The 25,529-nt window shown below is 42.0% G+C and overlaps 1 protein-coding gene across 4 annotated transcripts in view; it reads right to left on the bottom strand.

Annotated features, from left to right (window-relative positions):
* Nucleotides 1–25,529, bottom strand: part of NTNG2 (netrin G2) — a 192,926-nt gene that overhangs the window by 4,993 nt on the left and 162,404 nt on the right. For all 4 annotated transcript variants that reach the window (XM_073600522.1, XM_073600525.1, XM_073600523.1 and 1 more), the window contains 2 exons: nucleotides 20,264–20,431; nucleotides 11,087–11,221 (listed from right to left, as the gene is read on the bottom strand). In XM_073600522.1, coding sequence (XP_073456623.1) covers nucleotides 11,087–11,221; nucleotides 20,264–20,431 — 303 coding nt within the window. The remainder of the gene's footprint in view (nucleotides 1–11,086; nucleotides 11,222–20,263; nucleotides 20,432–25,529) is intronic.

The following is a 25,529-nucleotide window of genomic DNA, read 5'->3' as shown; positions in this document are numbered from 1 at the left end:
TAAGAACTGTCAGACGAGGAGCGCCGTCACACAGCGGGAGCCTCCCTCCATGCCAGCATGGATTGCGGAGCGGCCCGGAGAAGAAAATGAAGAAGACAAGAAGAGAAGAAAAGAAGAAGAGAAGAGCGGGAGCCTCCCCCCCCATGCCATGGGTGCGGAGCGGCCCGAGGAGAAGAAGATAGAAGACGCTGCGGAGGAGATGCTGGACGAGAACGCCGGAGGAAGAACCAGAAGAGCCAGAAGAACCAGAAGAACCAGAAGATGAAGGAAGATAGAAGAAAGAAGAAGCATTTAAATAAAGGAATTGTCAAAAACTGTCTCTTGTCATTTTTAACATTTTTGACACTTTTTTCGTGAAATGGTAGGCCCTTACCATTTCACACAGGGGGGGGGCCGGGATCTGGGGGTCACCTTGTTAAAGGGGGCTTCCAGATTCCGATAAGCCCCCCGCCCGCAGACCCCCACAACCACCGGCCAGGGTTGTGGGGATGAGGCCCTTGTCCTCATCAACATGGGGACAAGGTGTTTTGGGGGGCTACCCCAAAGCACCCTCCCAATGTTGAGGGCATGTGGCCTGGTACGGTTCAGGAGGGAGGGGGGGCCGCACTCTCGTCCCCCCCTCTTTTCCTGCAGCCTGCCAGGTTGCGTGCTCGGATAAGGGTCTGGTATGGATTTTTGGGGGGACCCCACGCCGTTTTTTTTTTTTTTTTTGGCGCGGGGTTCCCCTTAAAATCCATACCAGACCTGAAGGGTCTGGTATGGAATTTAGGGGGAACCCCACGTCATTTTTTTTTTTTAATTTTGGTTCGGGGTTCCCCTTTGGGGAATTCCCATGCCGTTTTTATCAATGAACTTCTATGTGTATTGTCGGCAATGCAATAGCCGCGGGTAGTTTTAAATGAGTTTTTTCCTTCAAAATGTCATTTTGCTGTCAGACTGTTCTAAACACAGGAAACATGCGCCCCTTTACAGGCACACTATAGACACCCCCCAGGTACGAAATTTAAAGGGATATTACACTTTTATTGATTGACTTTAAGCATTATTAAAATCACTGCTCCTGAAAAAACGGCCGTTTTTAAAACTTTTTTTTGCATTGATCCATGTCCCCTGGGGCAGGACCCAGGTCCCCAAACACTTTTTATGACAATAACTTGCATATTAGCCTTTAAAATTAGCACTTTTGATTTCTCCCATAGACTTTTAAAGGGTGTTCCGCGGCATTCGAATTTGCCGCGAACACCCCAAATTGTTCGCTGTTCGGTGAACTTGCGAACAGCCAATGTTCGAGTCGAACATGAGTTCGACTCGAACTCGAAGCTCATCCCTAAACAGGGATTGTCCCAGCTATTTATCTTGTGAAGCAGGTAGTTCAATATCCAGTGTTGGTGCAACCAGATCAGCACTATTCATACATGCATGAGACTCTCTTTTTTAACTATTTTCATCAGACTGTATGTAGCAAGGTCTTTTACCTATTTTGGTCTATTGAGAACCTCCAAGGCCAAATATAGCTGACATCCTTCAATATGTGGTGGGTTGTGAGGCACAGTGGGTGCAAAGATGATAAAAGTAATTGGGCGCCAACAAGAATAGAAAAGTGCAACAAGGCCAAACTTAGGGAGAAATCAATGGATCTCTAACAATTACCTACAGTAGCTAGGTAATCCCTGACTATCCCTGACAAGGAATTTGGTGAGGAGCTCCCTGACTAAACCCCAGAGCGCTACATGTATTTTTTAGCTTGGTCTGGATTTTTCTGGGGCATCTGCCTTTTCTGTGACTTTGGAGGTTTTCATCGACCAGTGAAGGGGAGGACTGGGGTTTTTGAGGGAAATTTAGGTGATAGGGTCCCCTTTTGTAACACTGGAGTGGGGGAGGGGCCTCTGGATGGGAGAGTTGCGTAGGTGAGGAGTGGGACCTGGACTCAATGGACTCCAAGAAAAGGTATTTACTGTAAGAACAAATTTTACAGTTTTTTTTACAAGATTTTACTGTAAGAACACATAGCCTTTTTTTCTATCACGTTGTTCTAAAGACACAGGAATCCAAATACAGTTGGCCTTCCAAACGCAGTCCAATGGAGAAGAGAACAACACAACAACTACCAATAAGTCCAACATGTAAAGTGGGGACTGCCTACAACCCAGGAGCCACCTCAAGGACCAACACCTGAATCTGAACTGGAAGAGACTGAGTCCTTACCAAATAGTAGGGGAACCTGACAAACAATCAGATAGAGGGCACAAAAAATCAACCTCATCCTCAAAGACCAGGTTAAAGAAAAAAGTCACCACCAGAGGGGAATTTTTCCATATGAAAGGGAACCCTAGCAAGTAATACACTGATATACCAGAACCCACCAAAAGAGGTGGAACAACAAAAAAATTCCCATGTAGGGTAGAAAAGATCCACAACCTGATGTGATCAACAGAAAACTGGGGAAAACCCCTATAAGGAACAGGACCCCAGAGGGAACCTAGACAAAAAAAGGTCCAGGTGGAAGACCAGCAGGTATACATGGAAAAGAACAAGTCTTAAAAACCTAACCCCTAGGATCAAAAGGAATGGAAAACTTTGTAACTAAAGAAGTTATCTAGACAGTCAACCAATCTAGCTTAGTGAGGCATGGGGGTGTAAAGTGACTTCTGAGACTGCTTGAGAACTCAAGGTTTAGATCATACAATATCAATGTGACTGATGGGGCAGAGTGCATGTGAAGCACCTCACAAGAGTAAGCAGAAATTAATGTTAGACCTTAGCCTTAGACTGGTGAGATAGGAACGACCAGAAAGAACTGAGGATGGAGAAAATACATCCATTCTGACACCCCAAGGTGTTGCTGGGGCCATAGGGAAGTAAACTGAAGAGTCTGCCTCACCCTGCCACAAGCTACTGGTCTAAGAAGCTCCTGACACCTCCTTTTCCAGCACAACCACTAGGAGCATTCATCTGATTAAGGGCAGAACAAGGAAATGCAGCTGGAGGACCTTCCTCAAGAGGCCACAGATTAGTCAAAAAAGGAGGAACTATCCCCAGGTGGACAGGACCAAATTAGTCTGGACGTACTTTTATCACTGGCAGAGGGTACCTACAGGGTAATTATTCTGCCTTCTTACAATCCAGATCCTAGGACTCCTCAGCAATGATCCACCACGTAGAATCCGAGGTGCACCTAGGTGTGAGAACCTCTTTTGCTCAGGTGAAAACACAACACCTAGATGGCATCTAACAGAGTCTGAACCAGGATCCTAGCTCAAAGCTGGATCACCCGATGTGGAGGAAACTACCCGCTTGAGGAACTATTTAATAGCCCTGTGGATGGAAGATCTCTATTGAGTGAAATCTCCCAGATGCAAGGAGAAGAAACTATCCCAGCTGTTTAAAGAAGCTGAAGGATTAAGCCAGGAACTACCTGGGCCATAGAGATAGGCATGCAGGCCTGCTGAGAATCCAAAGCCCTAAGAAAATAAAGGAGAGAAAGATGGGCCAGAAAAAATGAGAGGGGGTGACCACCCTAAGGGGAGGTTCTCCCAATGTCCTACTCTCCTTCGAGGGAGGAGAAGAGGTTAATTATGTAACTGTACGATAACAAGTAAATTCAGGGTACACAGGGAATGGGCTTTTTAGAGAGGGCTTTTAATAGCTCACTGTTGGCAGATAGCTACCAAGTCTGGAAACCAGCCAAGCCTGACCCGGCCTTTGGGAAGGTGCTGACTATGAGGGTCCACAGAGCTGACTCTCTTCACAGAAGGTCATCTGAGCATTCCACAATGGGATGCCAGGAAGAACACAAAAGCCAATGTTTTGCCTTTAGTTCAGCTTTGAGCTCACTCAAGTGAGCTGAAGAAGGCTTGGATAGTAGATTCTATATTTATAAGGACACAAGGTTCCAATGTAACACCCCTCCTCTTGGGGTGGTGTGAAATTACCCCCTAAGTTGTGAGGCAGGCTAACATTTCAACCTTTGGGTCTGTTCCCTGTTGTATGGTGGGGCAGAAAATTAGTTGGGCACCAATTAGTTTAATCTTTTTACCTCTTATTGCCGAACTCAAAACTAGGAGAGAAGGTTTAGGGGTGCAGGATATCAAAAACAGCACAAGAAGAGCACAGGCACTCTGAAGTAGCAAAGGTAGTAGAACAGCCTTTGGTAACGATTGGTCCTGTGAGAACAGCCAGGCAGATCTATGACACTGTAAGGGCCCTTTCACACTGAGGCACTTCTAAACTGCCAGTAAAACAGTGAGCGGTTTTGAATAGCTTTTCAGGTGCTTTTGAAGAGCTTTCCATTAATTTCAACGGGGAGAGGCATTTTTTCACCGCCCTGCCAGTGCACTGCCCCAGTGTGAAAGCATCCATTGATTTGAATGAAAATAGGTTTTTGTGAGCTTTTCAGGTGCTTTTCTTTAGCTTGAAAGCACCTGAAAAGCGCCTCAGTGTGAAAGGGGTCTAAGAGCGGTCACACAGCCTTTCTCAAGTTGCAGTGAATTTCTCTCTAGTAAGTTTGGTTCTTGATCCTTTTAGAGCAGTCAGATACCTTAATCTGTTGGCACTGAATGCTTTATACAGTGTCCAGATGGAAGCTGCTACCCAGCTCCTGTGTGACACACTTCAAGCAGAGTAACAAAGTGAGTCTTCAGAGCAAGGGTCGAGTGTTTAGGCAATGCCACAGCTCTGGAGCTGGAGCACACACTACAGATACATTTTAGTAATGCATGCAGGTCTGCAAAAAACACCACAATGCAGATCCCAATGCCCAAGGGTCACATTCCAGGCTAGCTCCACACATCCAGTCCAGCAGGGTCTGAGTATAGTATTTCAAAGTTAGGCTCAGGAGCAGGCAATTCAAACAACTGCTGTATAGAGATCAGTTCAAGCAGCGGTGTAAAAAGTAGTCTTAAATGAGGTCAATGACAGAAGAAAGTCAAAGCGAGAAAGGCTACCAAAAATTTGGGTAGACTTTCATCCTTACAGGACACTAGCAAAAAAGGACTGAGACGTGCTGGGTAGAGGAGGGGATTAAAAGCACGCTGCATTTTTCTGTTTACTAGTGTCTATCAATCTTCCTGTAGATGGCAGAATAACCCGACTGTAGCTAAATTATATGTCCCTCAATTGACTATCAAGATATCACTTTTTAGTGGCATACCAGGGGAAAGGGGGTTCAATGGGTCGGCATCGGGTACCACCACTTGGAGGGCAGCCCCCATGACATACAGAGTGGCTGCGGCATACCAGGTGCTGGAATACTCTCTGCGTTCCAGCACTTGGCACTAAAAGGAGAGAACTATGAGGTTGATTGATCTTTGCCCGACAGTAGTAGTCCTGATCAATATGTAAAGGCAGTGACATGAGTTTGTGTTCCCAGGTAAGGAAACCACTAGGAAGGGGAGGGTGGAATTTTATTACAACCTAAGCCTGCCACTTACCACCAATGTTGGGGCGGGGGTTCTTACTACAGCCTAGACCTGCGCTGCCCACCAATGCTGAAGGAGGAAGTCTTATTACAGCTGCTCTAAACCACCAATGCTGAGGAGTTGTTATCACAGCCTGCCACTGACCACCAATGCTTGAGGTTTAACATTATTATGACTGACAACCAATAAAGAGAATGTTTATTGTGGCCACACCAACGCTGGCAATTACCATTACCGACAATGACAACATGATGGAGATTATTTAACTTTCACAACACAGGCCATACACTGTAAAGCAACATCCACTTTCTTGAGCAGTGTTCTGCAGGCAGCATGCATCACCTTGCTCAATTTTCTTCTTGATCCTTTTAAAGTGTTTTTAAAGCCTAAACATTTCATACTCTAGTGCATTCCCTGCATTAGGATAAGAAATGTTTAGGTAGCAGTATCACCATCTCACCCACCCATCTCCTTATACTTATGTGAGTCCTCACTTGATCGAGCACTGTGTCCATTTTTAGTGGCTCTTTCCTTTCACTTCTGGGTCTCACAGGCTTTATTGAGGCAGCAGGAGCCATTGTCATCTGCTGCTGTCAGTCAAATTCTGTGACGAGGAGGAGCGGCATGCGGGGCCAGGTCGCACTGTCTATGGCTGTGGATGCAGCCAGCACAGCTTGAGACCGTGCCTGCAAGTGTGACCCTAATAGCAAGCGGCTTGCTTTGGGGGCACACTTAGAAGAGGAGGAGCTAGGTGGGGGACCCAAGAAGAGGAGGCTTTGGTAATACCAATTCACAGAGCAAGTAAGTATATCATTTAAAAAAAAGACTTTACCATCCCTTTAAGACCTCCCTCCTATTTTGGAATGTTGGCAACTAGATAGGAGGTAGTATCTCTAATCTCTCCATGTCAGGTGGATTGATATGCTAAATTTAGTATCTCTGCATTATGTTGCAACCATACTCACAGCTGCTGCCCTCCCACCACCGCCCAATTTTACTCCCACCCCAAACATGCATGGTGTTTAATGATTATTACTGAAAACAAATTTGATGTATTGGGTGTATTTGCCAGCTGGTGCCCAGAAATAAATTGCATATTGTATGTGAGGGCATCCTAATGTTTTGCAAGATTATGTATACCCCTCTCTGGAGTGTACACCTCTTTTAATCCAAAAACTTATTTTGCTTACTTTGGAAACTGCAGCTTGGCACTGTATGCTGGTATAACATCTATGACCTACCAGAACACCCAGATCTTGTTCAATCATTTAACTCCCCCAGTTGTACCCACCTCTCCTCCGTAGAGTGTATGATGTATCTAAGTGCATAACTTTACATTTATCAACCCTCATTTTCCACATAATTACCAAACCAAACACTGCTTCCTGGTTTGCTTGTAGGCAGAAAGAGACATACTGTAGGGACTTTATGCCACTAAATAGCTTAGTGTCATCTGCAAACAAAGGGTACTTTTATTCCCAAACTCTATATAAAATGTATAAGTAGGCTAAATAGAGGCGGTCTTAACACTCAACCTTGGGGTACACCACTAATAACCTTAGAGCATTGAGAGTATGAATCATTATTCATCACTTTTGCTCTGATTAGAGTCTTTTATAGAGAAGTATGGGTTTGTACTTTTTTGCAGAATCATACTTACCTAGGTGGATGCAGCATTAGTCTGTCCCCCGCCACCTCTGCACTGAGAACCGAGCCACCAAACACTGCCGATGGGTCGGTTCTCTCCGCTCCCTGAGCGAAGAGCTGCTGACTGTCAATCACAGCTCTCCTGCTCTGCTCCTCCATGCTCACTGGAGCTTTGAGCTGTTGCGGGGCAGGGAGCCGCCATCTCAGCCTCTCAGCGGCTCACTGAGAGGCTGAGACGCCCATCATTCCAGGCACCTGGCGGATCCAGACTCCTAGAGTCGGGACGACACAGTACCTGGACTGATTCCAGTGATCTCAGCAGAGAGTGGACTTCAGTCCGCTCTCTGCTGAAAATGGGTCACAATAGTGCAAAACGAATTGCACTCCCGTGACTCTTAGGAAAAGCCCAGCCAAACAAGCTCAGGCTGGACTTCTCTTTTAAGCCAGTTTTCTGTCTATTTACAGACTAAATTCTCCAAGATTGTAACATACACATTAGCCATCTCTGGGAAAGTCCAAGTATATCTACTCCTTTGTCCAAGTTTTTGTTTGCTTCCTCATAAAAAGAAAGTAGATTATTTGACAACATTGGTTATTTTCGAACGCATGCTATCAATCCCTGATATTGTTTCCTAGCAAAAATTACATGGTCATTTATCAAACTCTCATGTACAGTACATTCCGGCTATAGCAGTAAAACTAAAAGGTCTGTAGTTACTTAGAAAAGACTTTATGTTCTATTGAAATAAATGTAATAGTTCTTTAAATAAAATGGCAAAACCTACATCTATCTCCCATTTATTATTCGGGTCTTGTACATTTCTGAATATATCTTAGTGTGCAGCTGATATAAACATAATTTAAACTCTTTTCATTAAGGTCAAAATAACACAAATCTTCCAGCACAGCAGAGCAAAGGGCAGGCTGCATCCTGGGCAGATTTAATGTGTCTGCGTTACTTAATCACTTGCGAGTAAAGGTCTTCCAAGCAGAACTGTGTCTCCAGAGCACACTGGGAATTATAGACCGAGACTAGACAGAGACACGGTGGCAAGCTCTCTTAATATTATTTTGTTTAATTTTCACTTGCTGTTTTTATATAGGCTTATTAAAAGTGGAGATAAAAAAAAACTTTGATTTGGACAGAGTGTGGGGCAGTGGTCCTCATACTTTTTAAACAAAGTGCCAGTTCATTGGACCCTACCTGCACTCACCAGTGGGGGTGATGTGACTGGCATTGGGATCTGTCTCTTGTCTGTAAATACTTCAACACCACACTCATCAATGCACAATGGCTCTTTTTCGATGAGCTTTATTGCATTGTGCTCCTCACCCGACATTTTTCATTTTCTTTCAGGGCTTAGTCAAAGTGGACATATGCTTAAGGAAAAGAGGGTGAAGGATCCAGAGGAGTTCAGTGGGAGATTCAATGAACTCTGTGCAATAAAGCTTAAAGTATAACTAAAGGCAAAACTTTTTTTTTTAAGTTTTGGATAGAGTGCAGAGGGATTAGAATGCTTGTCAGTTTTTTTTTTTTTTTTGCTGCCTGTCCCCCCATTAGGAAGATTCACCCTCTCTATTTGTCCCGTTTAACATTATCATGAAAGTGAAAGTAAAGAAAATCCCAAATTTTTGGCTGTCCCCAGAAAAGTAATAGAGGGGAAATATTCCAACGGGTACACTGATTCTGGTGATCTGGGGGTCCCCAATGAATTCCCTTAATTTTCAGGGATTTCCTCTCATTTCCTGTTTGGCTTTGGGACAGGAAGTGAAGGGAAATCTCCGCAATGGAACACAGATGGTGAAAAAAACCCAAAACGACAGGGGTTATTACCTTCCCTTACTCTATCCGAAATGGAAAAAAAAAGTTTTGCCTATAGTTCTACTTTAATGAAGAGAGAGACTACCAGTTGTGTGTCTTATGCTAATAAATTGATGAGGCCCCCTCTACCACAGACCGCTTGTGGAAAAAAAAGTCTCACTTTTGAAATACGATGTCTCTCAAACAGGAAACTTGTATTTTGAGTCACATTGCAAATGTAGCGCTACTCCCGTAGGAGCTGCAGGAATTACTGTCCAGGTCCTCTCAACTTCTGCCCCGCAGTCAGGCACACAACAGGCCTATTTACTCTCTCTTCAGAACTTGGATAGGGTTAAGGGAAGTAGTGACATACACCAAAGATAAGAACTAATGTATGTACAACTGAAGACTTGGTTTCCCTTAAGGACAAGACACCAGTCAATGTCACCTTTAACAGACCCAGAGCTGACTATAACTAGGCACCAGAGGAGTAGCTAAAGCACAAGATCCCAAAGATCTTTCAGTGTCTGTACTCAAAAAGCCCAAGGACAGGTGGAGCTCCTTCCAATCTTCCAAGCAATAACCTCTAGTGATGCCAGACCGATCTATAGCAGACAGCTCCCCTCAATCAGCTTCTTACAAGCACTTGGGCCTCTGCATTCCTCCCTCAGGTCTTCCACCTGAGGCCTTCTCATGGCAGCCTGTGCCTGAGAGGGCAGCAAGTTCTCCTCAGGCTGGATTCCTCCACTCTGGGACAAGACCTAGAGCTCTATGTGCTCCCAAAATAAATACAATCTCCCAGCATGCCTTCAGAGCCTGCCTTTCTGGGATAGGCTGGAGCTACATCAAGATTAGTGCTGCTATCTGCATAGCTCCACACCTATCATTCAGAAACTTCTAAAGTTTCCTGGATACAAAGGTAGCTATCCAGCAGACTAGCAGCAACAGAGCACACAGATCAGACCTGACTAAACGATCACAGCTCACTGGGTACAGTGAGCCAAACCACTCTTTTACATACACAAAATTATGGCCACACTGCCTACAGTGTGACAACTAAATTTACCTATCAAGAATGCACTTTAATGCCCTGTACACACAATAGGATTTTCCGACGGGAAATGTTCAATGGGAGCTTGTTGTCGGAAATTCCGACCGTGTGTAGGCTCCACCGGACATTTTCCATCGGAATTTCCGTCACACAAAATTTGAGATCTGGATCTCAAATTTTACGACAACAAAATCCGTTGTCGTAAATTCCGATCGTGTGTACACAATTCTGACGCACAAAGTTCCACGCATGCTCGGAATTAAGCAGAAGAGCCGCACTGGCTATTGAACTTCATTTTTCTCGGCTCATCGTACGTGTTGTACGTCACCGCGTTCTTGATGTTCAGAATTTCCGATCAACTTTGTGTGACCGTGTGTATGTAAGACAAGTTTGAGCCAACATCCGTCGGAAAAAAAAACATGGATTTTGTTGTTGGAAAATCCTATTGTGTGTACAGGGCATAACAGTTAACTAACTGTCCTAGCACCCACCTAGGAGGGTGCTACACAAAAATACAGGAGCTGACCACGGCCCAATGTCCTCAGTGTAATATAGCTGTCAATGATTGGGGAAGGTACAAAGACACCATTGCCAAGCATGGATTTAACCTCCTTTTTTTGGTTTATGGTCAACTTTGTACTCTGCCTAATTTTAGTCTGACCGTTAGATGACTGTTCCAGTTCCTTGGTTTATGTGAGCCTTCTACCAATAACCTAGACACCCCATTGGGATACCACTAGTATGTTTTTGTCAAATATAGTATTGGCACCCAAGTATATCTCCCCAAGGTTCCAGCACCATCAATCTTCAAGTAATTATAACCGGACAGAGGTTATACTCCACACAAAAAAAAGTTGTTGCAGACTGTCTCTCCACTGCTCAGATTTTCTGACATCCTCCTTCCCAACAGGAAGTGTGGGGGAATCTCCAGTAGGAACTCAAACCAAAATAAAACCCGGACAGATGTTCTATGCTTTCACCGCTCTGTGCAAAACTAGGGAGTTACAGTAGGCTTTAAGACTATTTACAAGGTGATAATTTCACATGTACATCCAATAAAACTGAAATAAAAAAGGATTTCCATTTAATACTCCTAATATATGGTTGGTTAGCAGATAATCCTTTTGAACCTGCCCTCATTGCAACGTAGCACAATCTTATGTTACTTACGTTGGCAGCCTTGCCTCCAGTGGTAGCCGAGATAACACTCATCACACTTGGTCCCGGTGGCTCCAGGGCGGCACACACAATCACCAGTTTCATTGCAGCGTTCATGCTCCGATCCTTGCTGGTTACAGTTGCATTCTGCAAACACAGAAGAATTCCTTTAGCTAGAGCTTGGTCTCAATAAGCAACATGCTCATAATGACATATCCATACAATGGGGAGAATTTACCAAAACGGAAGCACCCAGAAACTGCAGCAGAGGTGCATAGTAACCAACCGATCCAACCAGATTGATTGCCATGCAAAGCTGCTTCCCTACATTCTGGCTGCTCCAGTCTTAGTAAATTCCCTCTAAAAATATTTTAAATATTTTCAATATTCCTTAGAGCAAGTCTAAATCCAATCATTACTTCTTCATTCCCTACACCCCTTTGATATTTATTTAATGTTACTGTTGGAAGGGAAACTTTTTAAATATGTTTGTTTTTATAGTTCTGCATTTAAAAAAAAAAAGAAAAAACAATTTAAAGCGTAACTCCACTTTTGTTGAGAAAAAAAAAAACATTCCCCTCTGGGTGATCTATGTACACAAGGATTATAACAACCTTTGTTGCCTACCTTTTGTTATTCTGAAGAAATAACTGTTTGTTCCTCTGTGCTGAGTGGGTCTAATGGGAGTGGTTTCATAATTATCAACCAGCTGTGCACCTGCAGAGCACTAATGAGGAAAGCTGTTGGGCTTGCATCCCTTTGGATGTGTTCCTATTGGTAGTATCTCACCAAAAATGAAATTTTTGTTCCAGGGAATGCCTGAAATCTGACTTTTATCTTATGCAAACTTTATGAAAAACTTTATGAAAATTTAGTGAACCAATCAAACAAGCAGGAAATTATTTTCCTGGGGGGCGTTCTGTACACATTCTGTGTACAGAACAACTCCAGGTAGCTATATTGCATTGCATTTTCATAAAATTACAGCAGCTGCAGATTGAAAAGGAAAGATAACTTTTAATAACATTCAATTACAATATGACTTGTGTCGCAATTGTATATGCTATATTATTTTTCCTTTATTTGCTATTTCTTTTTGCACACGAAAGTGTATGGCAGGGGAGGACTGGGCTGGGAGGTGGGCTGGGGGGGGGTGTTATATGGCAACTAGAAATATAAAAGGTAGGACAAGAGCGCAAAACCCCATAGCATAGTTTTGTATGTTTTCAGTGATTCAAGAGACCGCTCACTCTGGTCCAAGAGCAGCACCCTCATAGTTCATTGCAGATTCGTTTTTTGGGCTACCCACATATTTTTCTTTCTTGCTAGTGCTAGATCCACACTTGATCAATCTATTAACCCCAGGATTGTTCGTAGCAAATGGCTGTTATTGTTTTATTTTATTAGTATTATTATTATTGAAATATTCTTTTTATCTATTTCATGCTTGTTGGTTTGATCAATTGCCATTAGCTTTTTGATGCATTAGGAGCAGAGTAAATTAGACTGGTGTTGAGTGCTGTGGGTTTTTTTTTGGGGGGGGGTCCTCCATAGCCCAATTAATTTAGTTGTAGTAAATTATAATGGGCTGGTAACACTGCGTAGAGATACGTCCCCAATCAGGACCCCTAGTCTGTGACAATATATGGGCTACCTGTTAAGTTCTATTATCACAGCACCTGGCAGAGGGAAGTATTCCAGCATTGACCTACTTTGCAGCTCCATGCTCTGAATAGCCTCTGAACTAGAGCCAGTAGGCTTAGAAAGGCTAGTAAGGGGGTTATGAATAAGTCAGTCCCCTCACTTTAACAAGGGGCACAGAACAGCCATAGTGTCAGTGAATTGGAAGCTGCCCTCTTTCTGTAGTGCATTTGTCAGTTCTCTCTCATTAAAATGCCACATTTCTAGCCAATTTTACCCTGCTGTATCATCTGCAATCTCTTTATTGTTATTGAAAGTTTGATAGAAATATGCCAGTGAGAGGACAACACCTGTCTTGCATTAGTGAATTACTGGCCAATCTCATGTGTGACTGCTAAAACTACTTGAAAAAATACTTTTTTTCAAACTAAAGTTAATTAAATTGGGTTGCTGCTATCGTACATAAGCCAAGAAAAAGAAAAATCAATTACAAATATTTAAAGTGGTGTGGTGCCCCACGCTACTAATTGAATAAAAATAAATAAAAATAAATATATATAAAACTACCATCTGTGATAAATGAAACTTCTGCTAAATCTAAGTTTCACAAATAACAAACAATAATAAATGTGTATTTGTGTGACTTCATCAGGGGTGTGACGTAACGTGTGGGGTGTGGCTAGAAGTAAGGAAAGGAGTTGAAGTGATGTGAGAGGCATCTGTAGCGCCACCTTTTTATTCAATGCACTTTTTAACCTTTTTAGATGTAAGCTTCCATTTGTCTTTCAATAAATCTTTGATTGTTTAAATATACCACACTATGGGAGGCATTTATTTCATTCCCACATGTCGTCTGGAATCCTGAAGGGAAAGATTGAGAGCTGATAGCCAGGAGTCTGGAAGTGGGGGATCACCATCACCAGGGATATCTTTAAGGCTGATTCATCATTTTATGGTGGTGAGAGTTCTGTGAGTACTGAGCAGGTTTGTGAAGTTTCAGTATCACTCGTTTTAAGGGGATTGTTTTTGAAGGACTATTTATTTACTCACTCAATTTTGGATGATTTTTGGGGGCTTTTTATTCACTTTGCACCATGCACTTTATTAGTGGAGATATAATTGAGCTTGTCACTTTTCTACATTGGATGTTTATATATGCATATTCATATTCACTTGCTGTTTAAGTTGAGAAATTGCGCTGATCACTTTATACACAATTACAAATATTTGCTGCCAGTTTACATTTTCATTGTTTGTAAAATGTGTACTGTTCCATAGCACAACTACAGTTTTAAGGCATCCCTTAAAGTGGATGTAAACCCAATGTCATCCTTTCTAAACTACTGCCATAGGGGTTATCTATAAGGATATACATGCATCCTGCATGTATCTTTACCTGTCAAATGTCTCCCCTCTGTCTGTTATTAGACCCAAAAAACTGCAGATTCTGTGGGTGGGTCTGTTGTCTGGAGCTCGGTGGGTGGAGTCACAATGTCAGTAGACTCCCCGCCCACCTCTACACTCCCCTTGTCAATATGCATTTTCTCCTGTGTATTTCTTACACTGAACTTCTGCTATGATCTCTAACATCCAGTGAAAAGACAGGAAAGTAACCACATGACTTCAGCATGCCAAATCATGCAGAGATGTGGAACAGCCAATCCTTGCAGAGCTGCTGAAGAAAGGAGTGGGGGTGGGAATTAAAAAATAATGCATGTCTCTTAGGCTAGTGCACGAGATATGTAAATCACCTGTCACTCACAGCAAGGGGGAGGATTTGACAAAGTTTTTCTCAGTTTGTCAAGATTCATCTCACTGAACAATAAAAGAGGATTGCTCAGAGATGGATTAACTCTGTGTGGCAAGACTGGGCTCACATGATAGGAAATCTTATACTCTACAGTATGATATAAAAAAAAAAATTTGGGTTTACATCCACTTTAAGGACATTATTTAAAGAATTTGTATATTTTCAATGTTGACCTCAAAACCTTTTTTATTTTGCATTGGCATGTCCCTCATAGCAGTGCCCAGCTTTCCAAGCCTTTTTTGGACAGCAATTTACTAGTAATAACAGGGTTCACCCCTTTAGACTTCTATGGGATTCATTGCCAAGTTCACATTTGCTGAATTTAAAAAAGGATTACCCAAACCCTTGGCAAACCAAACCTAGGCAAATTTGTTTATCTCTTACTGTCACATGGCAAAGTGACAGTGTCTTTGGAAAGGGTTCTCCCCCTCAACACCTTATAGTCAGGAGGAAGAAGCAGTGAAGGATTGCATGTAAGATGAGTCCAAGATGGTCAGTAGATACTCTTTCCAGAGACACAGGTTTATTTACTAAAACTGGAGAGTGCAAAATCAGGCTCACTTTTGCATAGAAACCAATCAGCTTCCTATCAAAGCTACAACAATGATGGGGCCCAGGGCAGATGCCCCTTTTGCCCTGCCTTAAAGATGGACCTTCATAGCACTGAATAAGCACAGGTCAACACTTTTGTCAAAGGAAATACATGGCTGCTATGCTATCAATACAATATATATTTCTCAGCGGCAGTCAGGGCCCAACTACTGCAAAAGCTCCACTTCATGTGTTCCTCACATCACTCACTGACAAATGTCTGTGGATGATAGCAGGGAAGCCCCAGCACTACTTAAAGATAATTACATTACTCTTGTAATGGTGAGTAACCTCTTGTGCCGATAAGAGTTTGTTAAGAGTCAAGATAATATATTGCTGGAATATTCTGATCAACTCAAATGCCCTTATCTGAACAGAGACTTCACCAGCACAGGATACATTGTAATCCAATTACCAAAGACTTGTGAGCCATTACTCAGCAGGCACGCTTTCTGCAGCTGATGCACCAACCCTAATGTGTTTATGGCTTGTCTTCATACGCAAGTGAGTGAATTACCCAAGCAGCAGACATAAAAGACATAAAAATTGTAAGTGAATGGACTTATGAAAGCCTGTCCAGAAAGAAGATGTAAAAAGGGCATTTAAAGGGAACCAGTTATAGGAGAAGTGACTGTATTGCTGTTTCGGAGCACTTGCTAAAAATGCTATGTGCCGGGCTGTCATTTAGTTGCTCTGTGTTTATAACTTAGTGAATTGGTCCGGAAGAAGCACATAGCTCCCAAGTGCGCATGTGAAAATCCTGCTGTCCCACAGACTTGCCACATGTCTTTGAGGTCTGATAGTGGAAAATGTACATTATATTATATATATATATATATATATATATATATATATATATATATATATATAGTAAAATAAGTATTGAACACGTCACCACCACATGTCCCAACATTCACAAATTCACAACCCATGCAATCCATACATATAAAGAAACCAAAACAAATAAGTTCAGAAATTAAGTTATGTGTAAAACAACGGAATGACACATGGAAAAAGTATTGAACACGCTAACTGAAATGTATTTAAAACTTCATACAAAATCCTTTGTTGGTAATGACAGCTTCAAGACGCCTCCTGTATGGAGAAACTAGTCACATGCGTTGCTCAGGTGTGATTTTGGCCCATTCTTCAAATCTTGAAGCTTCGGTGGACCTCTTCTATGAGCTCTGATCTTTAGTTCTTTCCATAGATTTTCTATTGGATTCAAGTCAGGTGATTGGCTGGACCATTCTTGCTGCTTTATTTTCTTTCTTTGAAACCAATTGAGAGTTTCCTTGGCTTTGTGTTTGGGATCATTGTCTTGCTGGATGTCCACCCTTGTTTCATCTTCTTCATCCTGCAGCAGATTTTTATCAAGAATGTCTTGGTACATTTTTCCATTCATCCTTCCTTCAATGATACAATGTTTGCCAGAACCGTATGCTGAAAAACAGCCCCTAACCATGATGTTCCCACCTCCAAACTTCACTGTTGGTATGGGGGTGTTTTGGGGTGATGTTCAGTGCCATTTGACCTCCAAACATGGTGTGTATTATGGCATCCAAATAGTTCAATTTTGGTCTCATCTGATCAGACTATATTCTCCCAGTATTTTACAGGCTTGTCTAAATGTTGTGCAGCAAACTTTAAACGAGCTTCAACATGCTTTTTCTTCAGCAATGGAGTCTTGCCAGGTAAACGTGCATACAGGCCATGGCGGTTGAGTGCATTACTTATTGTTTTCTTTGAAAAGATTGTAGCTGCTTATTCCAGGTATTTATAAAGTTTCCCACAAGTGGTCCTTGGTTCTTGGACAACCCTTCTGATAATTCTTTTCACTCCTCTGTCAGAAATCTTGCGAGGAGCACCCGGTTGTGGCCGGTTTATGGTGAAATTATGTTCTTCCTACTTCCAGGTTATGGCCATAACAGTGCTCACTGGAACATTCAGAAGTTCAGAAATCCTTCTGTAACCAATGCCATCAGTATGTTTTGCAACAATAAGGTTGCAAAGGTCTTGAGAGAGCTCTTTGCTTTTAACCATTATGGAATGTTTCTTGTGTGACACCTTGGTAATGAAACAGCTTTTTATAGGCCATCAGTTGAGACTGAACCAGCTGGAAAGGGGCAGGATTGCTTTCTAATTACTGACAGATTTCAGTTGTCTTGGCTTTCCATGCCTTTTTGCACCTCCCTTTCTTCATGTGTTCAATACTTTTCCCTGTGTCATTACATTTTATTGCACATAACTTAATTTCTGAACTTTTTTGTTTTGGTTTCTTTGTATGTATGGATTGCATGGGTTGTTACCGACATGTGGTGAAAATTTCATGTCAATAGCACCCTTTAGAAATATATTTATCTAGAAAAATTGTGTTATTATGACTACAGTTTGTTTATTTGTAATCTCTATTATTTGGGAAATGTATGTGTGACATAACTAGATTCAATTAATATTTTTTTTTTAATATTTTCTAAGTATTTTACGTATTCCAATTGCTATATATGGAGTTCCAACTCCTGATAATCATAAATTCTTATGCCCTGTACACACGGTCGGATTTTCCGATGGAAAACGCGCGATCGGATTGTGTTGTCGGAAATTCCGATCGTGTGTGGACTCCATCGGACTTTTTCCGTCGGAATTTCCGACACACAAAGTTTGAGAGCAGGATATAACATTTTCCGACAATAAAATCCGAACGGTTAAATTCCGATATTGTGTACACAAATCCGACGCACAAAGTGCCACGCATGCTCAGAATAAATTAAGAGAAGAAAGCTATCGGCTACTGCCCCCTTTATAGTCCCGACGTACGTGTTTTACGTTACCGCTTTCAGAACGATCGGATTTTCCGACAACTTTGTGCGACCGTGTGTATGCAAGACAAGTTTGGCCCAAAATCCGTTGGAAAAAATCAAAGGGATTTTGTGGTCGGAATGTCCGATCAATGACCGATCGTGTGTACAAGGGCATTACTGTTAAATGTTGCTGCAACAGAAATGTATGCTCATATGTTGACGTTACCAGATCTCCTAAACATTATACATACATATATTAAAAATATCATATGGCCATGCCTGTACCATGAGAAAATGGACTCAAAATGGCCATAAAATGGCTTATTTATAAGAATAATTTAGAACAAATATTCCTTATCCTAGAATGACACTTGGTGGCTAAGAGAGAAAATGCTTGAGCAAACAATGAATTAATATTTACCCACATGAACCAATGAAAAGAAGTTCCACTTTCTAGGCTAGGCTTATTAAAATTTTTTATGAGCTTGTGATTGTTCAGAATGGTATTTAGGACAAGGATAGGAAGCCAAAGGGATTACGCACACTTAATCCACCCACAGTACACCCGCAATTCGGAACTTCATCCATACACACACCTATCTATCCAGAGACATTCATCATCACGTCATTTGACACTTCAAGGACGCCAAGTCACAGCTCCACCCTAACGAGACACCATTTTGGGAAAGGCAGCCATTTTAGGAGCCTCTGGTAAAGACCATTGTAAGCCAGAAGAATTTTGAGAGGGTAATAACACATTGATCTTTTCATGTTTTATTGCTTATTTTGATATACCTATTATTGATTTCTTGTGATACATAGATTGTTCTTCCCCCAATATAATAACCATTTTGATTTTGATTTTATTTTTGTTTTTCCAATTTTTATTCATTTCTTGTTTGGCCCTATAGTATATTTTTTACATGGTTTAACACTTAATCTTTCTACAGGGGAATAACTGTCGGGCTTTGTAAAACTCAGACTATTGTCTGAGAGTTATCAATATACATGCCTGTTTTGTCCACTGGGAGAAATTGATCCTTTCGTGTTATTCATATACGTAGCAATATACATTAGTGAATGTTACCCAATGCATCCCATTGGGTAATAAATTTAAAAGGACAGGTGATGAGCAGTGCCTGGTTTTCTCCACACATACCGCTTAGAATTAAGGCCAAAAAGTTCTATCTTGGTGTCATCAGACCAAAGAATCTTATTTCTCACCATCTTGGTGTCCTTCAGGTGTTTTTTAGCAAACTCAAATGTGGGCTTTCATGTGTCTTGTACTGAGGAGAGGCTTCCGTCGGGCCACTCTGCCATAAAGCCCCGACTGGTGGAGGGCTGCAGTGATGGTTGACTTTCTACAACTTTCTCCCATCTCCCGACTGCATCTCTGGAGCTCAGCTACAGTGATCTTTGTGTTCTTCTTTACCTCTCTCACCAAGGCTCTTCTCCCCCGATAGCTCAGTTTGGCCGGACGGCCAGCTCTAGGAAGGGTTCTGGTCGTCCCAAATGTCTTCCATTTAAGGATTATGGAGGCCACTGTGCTCTTAGGAACCTTAAGTGCAGCAGAATTTTTTTTGTAACCTTGGCCAGATCTGTGCCTTGCCACAATTCTGTCTCTGAGCTCTTCAGGCAGTTCCTTTGACCTCATGATTCTCATTTGCTCTGACATGCACTGTGAGCTGTAAGATCTTATATAGACAGGTGTGTGGCTTTCCTAATCAAGTCCAATCAGTATAATCAAACACAGCTGGACTCAAATGAAGATGTAGAACCATCTCAAGGATGATCAGAAGAAATGGACAGCATCTGAGTTAAATATATGAGTGTCACAGCAAAGGGTCTGAATACTTAGGACCATGTGATATTTCAGTTTTTCTTTTTTAATAAATCTGCAAAAATGTCAACAATTCTGTGTTTTTCTGTCAATATGGGGTGCTGTGTGTACATTAATGAGGAAAAAAATGAACTTAAATGATTTTAGCAAATGGCTGCAATATAACAAAGAGTGAAAAATTTAAGGGGGTCTGAATACTTTCCGTCCCCACTGTAATTAATCGTTCAGGCAGTTCCTGACACAAACATATAACATTACCTTACATAAAGTATACCTGCCTTTAGGAGTCATGCTTGTAACTGTCAGTGGCTTGCAATGCCTCATGGGACTTGTAGTTCTGCAACAGCTAGAGGGCCACAAGTTGCACACCCATGCTGTAGACAATAAAACAAACCCTGACAGGTATTCTAACCCTCCTCATTCTATCCAGAGCTACAAAAAAAGCATTGGTTTAAATATACTTTTAGCTTTCGTTCTCTCAAGAAGATACTTCCAAAATGACTCACGTATGCAGACATTCTCATCGTCCAGCTCGGCAGACACATTACGGTAGAAGCCCAGCCGGCAGTGCTGGCAGTGCTGTCCTCGGGTATTGTGCTTGCAGCTGACACAAGTCACCACATTCAGGAAGTCGATGAAACTGCAGCGGCTGGAGTGGCCGTAGCATTCGCAATCTGTAGAATGAAAAACAGGAATGTGAGATTAAACCCACCTGACTCCTATTTACCCTGGGATGTTCAGTGCTTCAAGTGAATGTCTCATGTACACAAAGTGATGATAGACAATTTAATAGTGTGCCAGCCTTGGGCAAACCCTTCAACTGGAACTTGTGTCATTGATCACTTGAAGAACCCGTAATGATGTCACTGTATAACTAAATACTGTTGGTTCAATTGCCATTGGGTCAATTCTGGTTGTGTCCGTTTTGGTTTCAAACATTTCTGTATAAGGAGCTAGGGGCCCTTTCACAAACATAATTCTAAAACTGGCCAAGATAGAAGAGGTCTGTCACTACTATGAACTGCTAGCTGGTATAGGAAATTTTACTAAAAACACTGCCAGGCATCAGTAAGTTAATTACAGAAGAACACTGTCCCTAGAAAAGAGTTAGTCCAGTTTGCAGAATTAAAGCGTATCTAAACCCAAAAACAAAAATGTAATATATTGCAGCTTACCAGTCCTCAGATGATGGGGCTGTATTAGTTTTCTTTTTTTGAGACATTTTTCCCCATTTATTTTTACTTGGCAATACTGAAAATAGCTCACTTCCTGACCCTGACTTATTTTTCCATTATATCTATGGTGGCAGCCATAGTTGTCCCACAGGATGGGCTTCAAACATGTCGGTCTTTGTTCATTTCCATTACATGGTAGATTATTGGGATTAGTATTTTAAAAAAGAGATCACATTGTTCATGTTGTTTTTATCACTATCAGGAAATGACCAATACACAGCTTTTTGGCAGGATCAATTGGTATTTTCTGTACTTGCTAAAAAATATTCTCAGCCTGAAGAAATAAAACTAATGCAGCCACTAAATCTAAGGACTGGTAGACTGTAATATATTACATTTTTTGTTTTTGGCTTTAGAATTAATTTTTCAAAACTACACTATCTCTTTAGGATACCCAGCATGGTGTCCATAGTGTATACCACAATATGAACAGTATTCTTCTATAATTAACAGACTGGTGTCTGGTAGTGTTTTCTTATTCTGCCCAACAGTTCATGGCAGCAATCAGACATCTTCCATTTCGGACAGTTTCACAATTATACTTGTGAATGGGACTCCTCAAATCACCGGGACAGGAAACACAAAATCTCCAAGAGTGACACAGACTGCAATATATTTTTCAGTAAAGTAGGGGAAGGCTAGAAACCTCATCATCTTTTTTCTTTTTCTGTCTCTGTTGGAGATTTTCTATTACTTATGAATGGAAGGCTCTACCTCCTCTGATGCACCATATGGTGCTGCACCTATACTGGGTCCTGGCTCTAATGGAGGGGCCATCACCGAGGTTCACTACTTGAAAAGTTAAATACAGTCTATTTTTTTTGTTTTTTAATTAAAGGTTAAAGAGACCATGTCACCATACCTTATTTCCAAGGAGCTATATTTGGGGTCATTTCCATCTATGCGTTGCAGGAACTCATGCAATATTGCAATCATTACAAAGTGCAGCAACGCACAATAAATGTGTTAAGGAATTGCTGTGTTATTTATTTTGAATAGCTCTCCAAACTGTGGCCAATGATGGAACATTATTCCTCCCACTGACACCAATAATGGGGCACTTTTCCTTTCACTGATACCAATGATGGGGCACTATTCCTTTCACTGATACCAATGATGGGGAAATATTCCTCCCTCTGATACCAATGATCAGGCAACTAATCCTTCTGCTTATACTAATGATCAGGCAACTATTCCTCCCACTGAAACCAATGATGGGACACCATTCCTGCCACTGATACCAATAATGGGGCACTACTCCTCCCACTGATACCAATGATGGGGCAATATTCTTCCACTGATACCAATGATGCAGCACACTTCCCTTTACTGATACCAATGATGGGACACTATTCCTCCCACTGATACCAATGATGGGGCACTATTCCTTCCACCACTACCAATGATGGGGCGCTATTCCTCCCACTGATACCAATGATGGTACACTATTCCTTCCACCGCTACCAATGATGGGGCGCTATTCCTCCCACTGATACCAATGATGGGGCACTATTCCTCCCACTGATACCAATGATGGGGCACGATTCCTCCCACTGATAGCAATGATGGGGCACTATTCCTCCCACTGAAACCAATGATGGGGCACTATTCCTTCCACCGATACCAATGATGGGGCACTATTCCTCCCACCGATCCCAATGATGGGGCACTATTCCTTCCACCGATACCAATGATGGGGCCCTATTCTGCCCACTGATACCAATAATGGGGCACTATTCCTCCCACTGATACCAATGATGGGGTGCTATTCTTCCTACTGACACCAATGATAAGGCGCTATTCCTTCTACTGATACCAATGATGGGGCACTATTCCTTCCACGGATACAAATGATGGGGCGCTATTACTCCCACTTTTACCAATGATGGGGCACTATTCTTCCTCCTGCTGGCCACCAACCCTGAGGCAATGTTTATTCTCACTGAAGCTGGGCCTGGGACATTTTTTACTCCCATTCGGCACTATCCGGCCCCAGTAAACTGTCTCTTTGGAAACTTTGAAGATCCCAGCAGTAAGGAAAAGCACATGCATTGCAGGACACCATAGTGTGTTCCAGCAACATTTTTGTGACATATCTAATTTTTGGAACATTTTTGTGCATTGAATGCCCATTGATTTTAATGGGCTGCCTTGATGCAATGCTCATTAAAATGGGAGATAATGCACATGCATTAACCCACCGCACAAATGTAAAATAACAATTATGCCCCGTACACACGATCAGAAATGCCGTCAGCAAAACTCCGATGAGAGGTTTTGGTCGGAAAATGCGATCGTGTGCATGCTCCATCGGACTTTCGCTGGCGGATGTCCAGCCAGCAAAAGATTGAGCAGGTTCTCTATTTTTCGGGCGGAAAAAGTTCCTATCCAAAAATGCGTTCGTCTGTATGCAATTCGGACGCGCAAAAAATCACGCATGCTCGGAAACAATTCGACGCATGCTCAGAAGCATTGAACTTCATTTTCTCGGCTCGTTCTAGTGTTGTACGTCACCGCGTTCTTGACGGTTGAAAGTTCAGAGAACTTTTGTGTGACCGTGTGTATGCAAGGCATCATACCTTTTTCCGACCAAAATTCCGATCGTGTGTACGCAGCATTAGGTTGTGTGGGAAGTTTAGAGGAGGGGCCGAGGAGCTAGGCCAGCACAAAGAGTAATTAGATACCCTCAGAAGAGGAGAGGAATATGACAGGCAAGTATGGAGGGGGCTGTGCTAAGTAATTGACTATCAAGTTCAAAGGTACATTACAAGTGAATAAAAAATAATTTATGCAAAAGAAAAACACTGCAAGAAAGCATTTAAAACTCTTGCTGTTTCTGCTTTTACCTGCAGTTTTTGAAGTTGGTGACGGGGTCTCTGGTATTCCCATATAAAGACTAGTGTATGCTCCCATCTTTCATACGATAACACCTCTATTTGCATTTAGTGATTGGTCTTGTACCTTGTTACTTCATTGAGCCACTGTCATTTTGAGATTTCTCGAAGTCGTTAAAATCGAATGTGCATCACAATGTGAGGAGCTTTTGGATGTTTCAATCAAGCATTATTCTATCCAGAGAGGACTGTGCCAGATCTATGACCTTGCCGCAGGCTCTGAACGATGTTACGAGATTTAATCAAACACCAGTGGGGAACCTTACACGTAAGTGTCAATCTCCCTACAGCATGGCTGGAGGCCAGCATCTAGGCTGAGGAGGGGGACTGACAAGGAATTCTGGGACAGTGGTGACGATACTCATATGCAAGGGCAATGTGATTAAAAAGGGACTCTGACATACTGTAATTAACCTAAGGATATCTTTTTAAATGAAAGGTTATTTAAATCCCTGAATATGACCAAAGAATACTTTTATCTACTTTTGCTGGAAGGGAAGAAAATATAACGCACAATCCAGCACATGCAATGTTAGTGTTCCCTGCATAAAGCATGCAGACCTATTATTACATGATAACAAGAATGTGACACAGGGGAACTAGAATGGTAAAAACACCAGTAAAAACTGTTTTTTGGGTAGAATGGGAAGTACTAGATGCTCTGCCAGTTTTTTTTATTTCTGAGTGGTTAAGCATGCAGCAGAGAAATCTTTCCATTAGTGGCATAAAAACTTGACCGGAGGTACTCCCTACGCTATCCAAAACTAGTAACAAAAGATTTGGTTGGAATTCCACTTTAAATTGCACCTCTAGCCAAATTGTATTTCTTTAGTTTTGGATTGCGTGTGGAAGGGTTAGAATTTCTTTTACCACGAGACGTGGACATTTTTGCCTTCCCTGGTTCCTCTCTTCTCACTCATCAACATGGCTGGAGAAGCCAGTTGGGGGGCTTCCTGAAAACATCACAGCACCCTGCCCCTGTACTCCGCTCAGGAGCCGTCAAGCATGATGCAAGCAGTGGGTTGGCTCTTGGGAGGAGTTACATCCACATGTAATGCTGAGCCTTCATGAACTGAAGTCCAATAAATTAATGGGGAGGTTGGGGGATAGTAAGGCAAGGGAAGAAAGGGCTAGATGATGCTGCAGTAGTGCAGCCAGGAAATGACTTGCTGCAGCTTATAATATACACTGTGAAAAGCTCACAGTGTGCAGTGAAATTAGAGTAAGTTCAGTACAGAAGAAGGGCCTGTACAACTGTGCAGTATTTAAGACAAAGCTGGAGTTTAGCTTCAAGTATTTTCTTGCAAAACTAAAAAAAAAAAAAAACACACTTTGGCTTGATATACACTTTAAATATTTTTCCCATATATCTGACCGCTGGAGCAACAGAGAATCCCCCCGAGGAAGCCACGTGACCCTGTGGCATAACGCGTAGGGGAAGGGCACCTGACATTACAAAGCTCTGACTAGGATTGTGTATGGAAGATAGGGGTAATGTGCACAGCCATGTCTCACTGTTGATCCGCTAAAGTGGTATTTACAGCATGCTTTTTTAGTGTGGTTTAGTGTAGACTAAAGTGATAATTGCTACTAATCCTAATGACATAAGCACTATTTTTGGCATTTTTTGTCCTTCCTTTCTA

Source organism: Aquarana catesbeiana, linkage group LG09 (assembly GCF_042186555.1).
Source record: "Aquarana catesbeiana isolate 2022-GZ linkage group LG09, ASM4218655v1, whole genome shotgun sequence".
Classification (NCBI taxonomy): Eukaryota; Metazoa; Chordata; class Amphibia; order Anura; family Ranidae; genus Aquarana; species Aquarana catesbeiana.
Note: the sequence above shows the minus strand (reverse complement) of the source record. Positions and strands in the feature narration are given on the sequence as shown.